General features: G+C 46.6%; 1 protein-coding gene and 1 long non-coding RNA gene across 2 annotated transcripts; one reads left to right on the top strand and one right to left on the bottom strand.

The window, feature by feature from the left end:
• On the top strand, positions 1-1649 carry LOC125514743. The gene is made up of 2 exons (XR_007286592.1): positions 1-73; positions 804-1649. It is a non-coding gene; the product is annotated as an uncharacterized LOC125514743 (long non-coding RNA).
• A 3145-nt stretch (positions 1650-4794) lies between these two features.
• Positions 4795-6431, bottom strand: LOC125516163 (hydroquinone glucosyltransferase-like). Its single transcript, XM_048681646.1, has one exon. The coding sequence runs from the start codon at positions 6330-6332 to the stop codon at positions 4836-4838; it is 1497 nt and encodes a 498-aa protein (XP_048537603.1). The 5' UTR covers positions 6333-6431; the 3' UTR covers positions 4795-4835.
• Between the last annotated feature and the right edge of the window lie 3669 nt (positions 6432-10100).

The following is a 10100-nucleotide window of genomic DNA, read 5'->3' as shown; positions in this document are numbered from 1 at the left end:
TCTGAGATGGGTGATAGACGTCCTTGAACCACTGGAAAGTAAAAGTCTCTGCTTGTGTAATTATCTAGAGGAGGTAAGACAAGTGGGTTTCTTTATGTGTTCTTTTCTTAGCGGTTCCATGCTAGACGGGTGTATTTGTGATGCTTCCTACTGAAATCTGTTCGCATGAATCGCTTTAACCTGTAAGATTGTGGATAGTTTAAATTGCTAGCAGTTCCAAATATTTCTTTCTTTCTCTGAACAGTTTGTTAACAAATCCATGGACATTGTGTTTGTAGATATCAGGACTAATCTGAACAGATAACTTGGCGTGTTCTGAGTTTAGTGAGGTCCATATTAAGCGGCTTCTTGGAAATTGACAAGGAGTCAATGTTTGATCATATTTTATCCTTCTTAAGATGACCTGAATTGTTCTCTGCATACAAGGGCACACTTCTGTAATAGGCTTAATCCACATTACTGGCTAACCATATTTTACAAAAAGTTTAACAGTGCAGAATCTATGTGAAGCTTGTTAGTATTCATCGTGAAATTTTTATGCCTGGGTCCATGCAGAGCAAAGGATACGCTCCTACCTGTATATATTTTCTGTTGCAATGACTCTCAGTTTTGTTCTAGATTTGATGGTAATGGTGCTAGCTACTCCCTCCGTTCGGAATTACTTGTCGCAGAAATGGATGTATCTAGATGTATTTTAGTTCTAGATACATCTATATCCGAGACAAGTAATTCCGAACGGAGGGAGTAGCTGTTAAGATATTGTTACATCGTTGTTACAACTAACAAGTTTGATTGTGATCCAGTTGATGATAACCACGATGCTTCATCAGCTACTCAATCGTCGACGCCTCCACCTCGGTACTATTTTTGAACCGTCTAAGTTTTCTCCTCAGAATTTTCAGATAATGTCAGCTTTTTTCTGAGGAAAGGCCTATGATATTGGTAAATGGGGTTTACAAAACAGATGTAATTAATATTTTGTTGCTCTTTTTAAATTTGATGGCAATCTTTTTGCCATCTGAACAGAAAGTTTATAAAAGAATATTTGACTGGGAAACTGTAAGGTAGTCTGTCATTTAGCAGTGGTAGTGCACTTACAGGACCATAAGGGGCTTAATCATGAGCAAGGAACTGAAAGTTGACTTTTTTGGAAGAGCAGTATGATTTCCCCAAGAGAAGCTCCCATTATCGTCTTCTGTTGTTTTGGTCTGAATATTCTGAAGAATACGTCTGAAGATAAGGAAATCATCTAAGGAGCGGCAGCTGGAACGGATCCCGGGGGTCATCAACTTATAGCGCCTTCTTGACAGGTACAGAGTCGTTGATAGCAGCAGAGTGAAGTCTTGGGAGGAGCTGCTTCGACCCATTCTAGTTGTCTAGTCCAGCCATGGATAGGCAGAGTTGCCCTTCCTCTGATGGAAGACGTGGCAAAGTTAATGAATTTGTTAAGTCAGGTTCAGGACTTTGTATGATAGCTAAAATCAAAGTAAACCCTTTATATATAATTCAGTGCAAATTTCTGTGGAAAATACATGTTGGCTACACTAGCATATGTCTGTAAAAGATTATTGTACCGAAAAGATTATTGCATCTCTGAAAATTTTCAGAGATTTGTTCTGGAATTGTTTGTTGTCTGAACAAGACACATATCTGAAGATTCAATATTGACTTACACCTCCTTGGAGTTTACATCTGGTGTGGTGTTCCTCTGTTCTGAACACCATGTTTGCATGTTTATTTGATTTAGGTAGGTGTATAGGCAAGTTCTAATTTGACCAGGTTTGCACATAAACATAGCCAAAAGTTTGAGTGGTAGTTATGTTCCAGTTGCATTTATATTCAGATTTGACAGAAGGAACCAAGTTCCAGGAAAAAACAACCAGTTAGTGTGTTCCTTGACGTTATACACCTGAGCACCCCTACTGTTAGCACCAAAATTAGCATTATTCTTGGCATGTATAGGAATGCTTTATTTGCATGCTTATTTAATTGAAGGAGGGCAGAATAAGAGTAAACTGAACCATGAAATTTTAGAATCAGAAAGTAAGCATAGCGAAAATTCGATTCTGAGCCCGTGCTCAGATGATCTCGATATCTCTCCAATTCACTCGCATGTGCATCCGTGCCTTTCCGTGTATTCAACGTGGTATTCGTGCTGTATCGATCCAGAAAATGTGGTAAAGCTGGCGCATTTAATGTGACGGCAGTCTGCGGACCAGCCATTTTCCTGTGCCAGGCTGACCCATCACGGGTGCACAGACGTCTTAACAGCTACCCCGCACGCCCTGTCATATATATTTCGGGTGCATCTGAGCTCAAGCACCCAATATACATAGTCATTATGAAAGCTTAGCTTGCTTCAGTAGAGCACGCTCAAGCTTCAGAGAAAGAGTGTATTTTTTTTTCACCAAGTAAGCTATTACAGAGGATAACATATGCATTACTTGTTCTGACCAGGGTTCAAAAATAACTTTCTAAAAGAAAAAGGACAAACATTTGTCAACAGGCAGATCCGATTGGTTTCATATTATTATATTGTCTACAATAGCAACATGGGACCTCAATATCATTCATGGAGGGATATTTCAGCCCGCAAGCATTTTGATAGGCCTCTTTCCACTTTTATAGTTTCAAAAATGCTCTTATATTATGGGACAGAGCAAGTAGTTGACTTATTTTTCTTTCTTCTAAGGTTATTGATTATTTATAAGCTGCGACAGAGCTGCCCGGCTCGTGTAACTATTTTGGTGTGCCTTGTCCAACTGGACCAACTCACATGTGATATTATATATTAACTTACCGTAAAACACACTCCCTTTGTAAGCTTTTATAAGACGTTTTAGATTCAACAGTAGAGATAATAACAGATTATAAATGTCCTAGTGCGTGGTATTAACGATCCAACAGTAGGAATATTTTATTTTGATTTAAAAGGTTTTCGAGAAAAATCTTCTCTCCGTATTTTACTGCTAGTAACCATAGTGTGTATCCACCCTGAACCATCGTTGGTCTTTCTTCTGCATTTGCCTCACCTAGCCATGCTAATGCTAGTAACCGGGTGGCAAATGTGGTGAGCACCCTTAAAAGAACAAACTAGCAAGTGCACTTTGGGAGCTAGCCTGCACCGGTGGGATCACCACTGGAGTTCCCTTTTCCGAGTGCATAATTTTCTACAAAGCCGAGTATGGGCACGACCAAAATCTGTGATAATTTGTCACTTCCCGTCCACACGCAACACAGAAAAAACCGGGTTTGATCCTTCTTTTATGTAGTTCATCATCCACTGCAAGCCTATTTGTAATCAATCTACATGCTTGGATGGCGTTGTTCGGTGCGTTAGAATCCCACAAAGCCAGCCAGCCCTTGTGATTTATGGCCGCTGAGGAGGGTTCCGGTCGTCAGACCCTCACTCGATTGATAAGCATCCACATGTACTTAACTATAAGTGCAACCGCCTGTCCACCTCTCATAACCGTCTTTTTTTAAATGAAAAGGTAGATCTTGTACTACCTTATATATTTCAAAACATGCCGAAGCCCGAAGACCAACAGGTCAATTACATGAACCTTGTGCAATACACCGCGGTGCAAAAGGCAACAGGCAGCCTGCCAGATGAGAGAAGAGATAGAAGAGCAGATAGCCAGATACATGATGACAACAACCAGGAAAGGCCACTCCTAATTCCCTAGCATATGCACCCACTGTAGCATAGCATTTTTTATCCTCCTGACGTCGTGCTATATATATCCACAGTTTGGCCCCATAATAGTTTCGAATATGGCAAATTTTCACATGCTCCCTATTACCCCTCTTTATACATGTGAGTGAAGAAGGTAAGAGTCAATCAGACCACAAATTAATAAGATCAGCGGCTCAGATCTTATCTCATGTGAAAAGAGGGGGTAAGAGGGAGCATGTTAAAACTGCTCTTCGAATATATGTTTTGCAAATCACATTTTTTATAATTTATTTAGGCAAAAATATGGGTTTTAAAAAGAAGAAGATTGTTGTATCTGAACCGTTATGGATTCAGTAACAAGTTGGGAGAATTCGATAGACGCGAAGTTGGCACGTCCATGACCCTTTCTTTTTTTGGACCCGCGGCGACCACCGAGAAGGTAGGGAACATGCGGGAGGGGAGGTTGAACGAGGAGGGGAGGTGGGGTTTATTTGGAAAGATTCGGTGGGGAGGCCACAACGTACGTGGGAGGGGAGGTCGAACGAAACGAACAAAACAAGATTTCAGTGAAAATGGAGACATGCGGGTGGGACAGAAGAAAAATTATCTCGGAAAAGTTGCGATCATAGATAATAAATGACATAGTGCTCGGGATTAGCGAATTATTATTGAGAAATATCTAATTTTGTTTTGGAAGGAGGAAAAACAATCAGTGCATACCGGTCTACAAACTCCTTTTTTAGGAGTAAAGATTTAATAATAGAGATAATAACAAATAATAAATGTCATAGTGCCTGGTATTAGCGATTTGTTATTAAGAAATAGTATTTCGTTTTGATTTGAAAGATTATGGAGAAAAATCTTCTCTCTGTCTTTTAAGAAGGTGATCTCATATGTATATGTATATAGTGTGATTTTCTTAATAATTCATTACCTAGTATTTAGGTTATTGAATTGAACCGGCGCCATCTGCCAAAGCAAGCATAAAAAACGAAAGAGGGATCGAGCAAATCGATTTGGTTTTCAGTGTGAGGGAGAGAAAAAACAGTGTGATGAGACGAAAATAAACCGTGGATCTCAGTCTACCGAATCCCGTTTTAGGAGCAGAGAGATGGTGATCGGTGGCTTGCAAACATACTTTTATTTTCCCTTTCCTTTATTTTTCGTCACTAGAAGTAGAAGATTTCCACAAAGCTGTGACCTTGGCTAGTGCAAGAGTTGAAGAACCATCCATGGCTAGCGCATGTGTGGCTCTGTCTCTGAGCTCACCAGCACGCATCCTCATCGTCGTTGCTTCGTCTCCATCCATCACACGTCGGATCACGCTCACGATCTCTTCCTTGCAGACAAAGCCGTCGCCGTTGCCAGGTCCGGCGGCGTTCAAGCGGGCCGCCACCCCTGAGTGGGCCTCCAACATGGCAGCGTTCATCTTCTGCTCGGCGTAGAGCGGCCATGCCACCATCGGCACTCCATTAAGGATGCTCTCCAGGCTCGAGTTCCACCCGCAGTGCGTGACGAAGCACCCGACGGCGGCGTGCGCGAGGATCGCCGTCTGCGGGGCCCACGACAGGAGGACGAGCCCCACCCCCGCCGTCCTCTCGACGAATCCCCCCGGCAGGAAGCCGAGCGGGTCGTCGTCGTCGTCTCCTCCTCGGCCAGTTCCGAAGAAGGCGCCGTCCGCCGTGTCCTCGTGTGGCCGCTTTGCCGCCCAGATGAACGGACGCCCGGTCGCCTCCAGCGCGAGCGCTAGCTCGGTTGTCTGCCGGCGCGTGAGCGTGCCACCGCTCCCGAACGACAGGAACACCACGGATCCACGGGGCTGCTGGTCCAGCCATGTGATGAGGCGTGCGTGCTCCGGCTCCCGGTTCACGCCGGTCGCGACTGGCCTTGTCCAGACCAACGGCCCGACCGCGTGCACCGGCATGTCCTTCACGCAGTCCGTGCCGCCTTGCCCCACCGCGGGCTCCACCTCACGGAACGTGTTCACGAGAATCCCGTCGACTCTCGCGGCGTCCTTGGCCAAGGACAGGAACCCGGCGTACGTGTCGCTGCTCCGGTCGGCGAGCATGGACCCGGGAAGCTCGGGCGCGTGGATCGGCACGCAGCCCGGCAGCCGGATGGGCCCCGTCGCGTCCCGGTACTCCCCGACGAGCCCCGCGTCGAGCTCCGGGAGGTGCAGGAACAGGGACAGGAGCATCCACGGCGAGGTGAAGAACATGTAGCACGGCACGCCCAGCTCCGCCGCGACGTCGCGCGCCGGCACGCTGGCCATGTCCACCACGAGCGCGGCGAGCGGTGCGGTCGAGGCCAGCGACCGGGCGATGTCCCGGACTTGCGGGACAGCGGAGAGGGCGGCGTGCACGACGCGTCCGCGCACGGTGGTGGAGGGCGGCAGGGCGTCCGCCGGTGGCGCGGGCAGCGCGACGAGGTCGACGCCGTCGGGCATGGACGCGGCCAGGGCGGCGTACTGCTCCGAGGGGGCGTCCGTGGCCGCGGCGAAGAGGAGCGTGGCGGCGAGGGCTTGGTCGGCGACGAGCCGGCGCGCCAGCTCGGCGAAAGGGATGAGGTGCCCCATGCACGGGCTGCACAGGAGCAGCACGTGCGGCCGCGCGCTCGCCGGCGACGGGTCCTGGTAACCTGGCTCGCCGCCCATGGCGCCGTACGTGCGCGACGTCGTGCCGAACAGAGTGGCGTGTTTTGGTTTCCGAGTTCGGGCTTGGAGTTGGAGTTAACGCTGCCTCGTCATTTTTGTACTCCTTCCGTCTCTCAGTTGGTGTCCTGCGGCCGGACAAATTAGAGCCGGTGGGTCCCTTGTGTGGCGTCATGGTTGACATCACTTTAAGCCAACGGTAGGTAGTAGGGCTACAAGTCAAATTTAGCATCTCGATCCAGAAGTTAACGGTTACTGTAGTTTGCTAGTCAGGTTTATCCAGACAGCATCTTGAGAACGACTATAATAGAATCTCGCCCATGAGACAGGAGGTTGCTTTTCAGAACACAATAAGGCTGGTTATAGTGGGGAGTAACTTAAACTAGTGTCATATGCATGACACTAGTTTAAGTTACTACCTTCATAATGCAAAATAACATAATAATAGTGTCATAGATGACTTCATTTATTAGCTTGTAGACTCATCTTGTCTTGGGAATCGCTATGTTATGTTACAGTAACATATTATGTTACTATCTTATATTAAAAATACTTGCCACATAAGCAAAAAAAAAATTGGAGTGCGCTATGTTACTAGCTAAGTTACTCCCACTATGACTAGTCTAAGGTTCCTATTACTCCCTCCGTTCTGAATTACTTGTCATAGGTATGGATGTATCTAGATGTATTTTAGTTTTAAATACATTCATTTCTGCGACGAGTAATTTGGAACGGAGGGAGTACTAAAAAGACCCCACCCTGCGTCGAATTGAATTGGAATTTGTCATGTTCCTGCGTGACGTGGATGGAATCCAGATGACCCTGAAGGTTGCCACGACGCCATATGGATACTTCTTCTTTTCACTGTCACTTTGCCAAAGAAAATTCGGATCTGAAGTAATCCATTTTTGTAAAACGCCCTTTGTCGGGGGATGACCCGATAGTTCCAAGACAGCGAGCCGGACAGGATTCTCGCCCGCCTGGGCCAGCTGCTTCGGCTCGCGCCCGTAGTCGGCTGCCTGAAGTCAACTACGGCGTCTCATCGGACGTGCGTGCGGACGCGACAGCTATCCCCTGGCCACTATTGCAGAATAGGCGCATACTATTCACTCATCAGCGCGTCGTCATCAACACTGCCACATTGTCATCAATAGTGCCACTTGTCCTCTGGACAGGGACGGGCCCACTTCAATTCATGGGTATTCAATTGAATACCCATTATTTTTGCAAAGAAACTAGGTATATATAGTATATATATGAGTATGTATAAAGAAGAAATGAAACTGACATAATAAAACGCGGCTGCTGAGCATTCAGTCCAAAACCAGACGCTAGCCCATCTAGTCCTTTTCCCACACTACCACAAGAGGGCCCATAGGCCCATATCGCTTCACACTGCAGTCTCCGAATGCTAAAAGTGGACTCGCTGTCCTCGTGTCAATTCTTAGTTGTTGAACTAAATACATCTAGCACTGCAGCGTAGGTCCTCTACTTGTCTTCTCCTACTGTCCAGAAGGTTGCGGACTACGCGAGCCACATCAAGGTAAGTTAATTTGACTAGTTGTCTTTCTATTTAATGATAGTGAAATTAGATTCTTGTTTGCAGTCTGTTATGAATTGTTTGGACATGAAATTTGTAATTTGCCATGTGAATTTGTAATGTGAGAATATTTATAGATTGTGAATTTGCTCCGGTGAGCATTTTTTGCGAGGTAAAAAAAGTTTTATTCCTCGGAAATAGTGTTACAGTCCGGCAGTCCGCTAAAACAAGATGCATGATATTGTATGGAACACGGCGCAACCAACACGTGGTGCTACCTCGAGAGCGATCAATATTAGCTAGACTATGAGCAACCCTATTTTGATGACGATCAATCTTCTGCGGAATAAAACCATGCGATTTCAAAAGCTTCTTGATTTCTATCATGAGATGTCCATATGCAGATCTGTGGAGAGAGTCATCCGTCAACGCCGCCACCACGACAGAGCTATCAGATTGAATCTGTTGGAATTTTGCTAGTAGGCCTTTGACCCAAAGCCCAACTAAAATTCTGAAATTCTCTTGGCCCATTCATGCACACATGTGAGTGAAGTGAGTGAGGCTAAAGTTTAGTCCCACCCCGGAAGTTGAGAGAGAGTTGCACCTCTTTATAAGGTGAGCTCTTCTACCACTTGTATGAGCATGAGAAGAGAAGACCTACACGCGCGCTCCTCCTCCTCACTCGCCTCGCCACGCCACGCCACGCCTCGTCACGACGCGCCGCGGGTTGCGGGATTTACTGAACCGTTTCCGATTCTTTTGGATCGTGACGACTCGGACGTGGGGTTTATTCCGACGACCTACCCGGCCCGCCTTTCGGCGTGCACCGGGAGAAGGGACAGCAGGCCTCCGGAACCCCGCCTCTCGTGATCCTGTATGGGAGAGGGGCGATCAGGTTTTTGGGGAGCGCACTCGCGCGACTGCTGGCAGCGACGACTTCGCGAACGACGACTTCTTCCCCGATCTCGGCAACCTCATCCTCGACGACATGGGTGACAACGTCAACGCCGGCGGTGTTGCTCCCGCTGCACCGTATGTGATTCTATCCTTCCTGTTCGAGATCATGGTAGAATTCATGTTTCTAGTATGTGCCCTAGATGTGATCTGTTCATCTGCTATGCTAGTTCACATGATTAGTTTAATCTCTGTTGCTGTAGTCATGATTTATCTTCTGTTTATTCGGATTAAATCTCGTAGTAATTTGCTCATATTTCCAACAACCCAAAAACCCGATTATAGGCAATTTACTCCGAGTGGTTTTGCTGCGCATCTGAAGCCGCCTGCCTTTAAGGGGGCGCAATATAAGAGGTGGCGCACGAGAGCAGTCTACTGGTTTCAGACCATGGGCTGCTATGACGCCACCAAGGGGAAGCCTGAGGGCGATCTTAATCCAGCACAGTTGGAAGCTTTTGAGAAGATCGATACCCTCTTTAAAGGCGCTCTTCTGAGTGTTCTTGATGACTCAATTGTGGATTCGTATATGTCATTTGACAACGACAAGGACATGTGGGCTGCGCTCGAGGCCAAGTTTGGTGCCTCGGACGCCGGCAGCGAGTTGTACGTCATGAAGCAATTCTATGACTACAAGATGACTGATGAGCGCGCTGTTGTACAACAGGCTCATGAGATATAGTCGCTCGCAAAAGAACTTGAGTACTTCAAGTGTGTGTTGCCGGACAAATTTGTTGCCGGGGGCATCATTGCCAAGTTTCCACCTTCGTGGAACAATTTTTCTACTTCCCTGAAACACAAGAGACAGGAGTTTTCCGTTGCGGATCTCATTGGTACTCTTGATGTTGAAGAGAAGGCGAGAGCAAAGGACACACGTGCTCGAGTTGCTGAGGGAGGTTCTAGTGCCCACATGGTACAGAAGAAGAACTTCCAGCCCAACAAGTTCAAAAACAACAAGAACAAATCTTAGGGCAAAGGCAAGTTTGATACAAAGAACAAGCCATCACATTCTACTAACTTCAAGAAGAATTCTCATAAGAAGGGGAAGGGACTTTGCCATGTCTGCGGTGATCCTAATCACTGGGCTTCAAAGTGTCCTAACCGCTTTGAGGAGCGCGAACATGAGAAGAGTGGCAAGTCCGCTAATGTCGTCATCGGTGATACTGATATGAAGGAATTAGGTACGGTATTTTTACTACCATCCTTTCAGTATTTCAATCCCCTGATTGGTTAATTGACACCGGTGCCAATGTACATGTTTGTGCTGATGCCTCCATGTT

Source organism: Triticum urartu, chromosome 6 (assembly GCF_003073215.2).
Source record: "Triticum urartu cultivar G1812 chromosome 6, Tu2.1, whole genome shotgun sequence".
Lineage (NCBI taxonomy): Eukaryota > Viridiplantae > Streptophyta > Magnoliopsida > Poales > Poaceae > Triticum > Triticum urartu.
The sequence above is the reverse complement of the archived record's forward strand: the minus strand, read 5'-3'. Positions and strand labels throughout refer to the sequence as shown.

Excerpts from the sequence above, each read along its gene's own strand:
- LOC125516163 (XM_048681646.1), bottom strand. The coding sequence starts at position 6,332 with ATGGGCGGCGAGCCAGGTTACCAGGACCCGTCGCCGGCGAGCGCGCGG.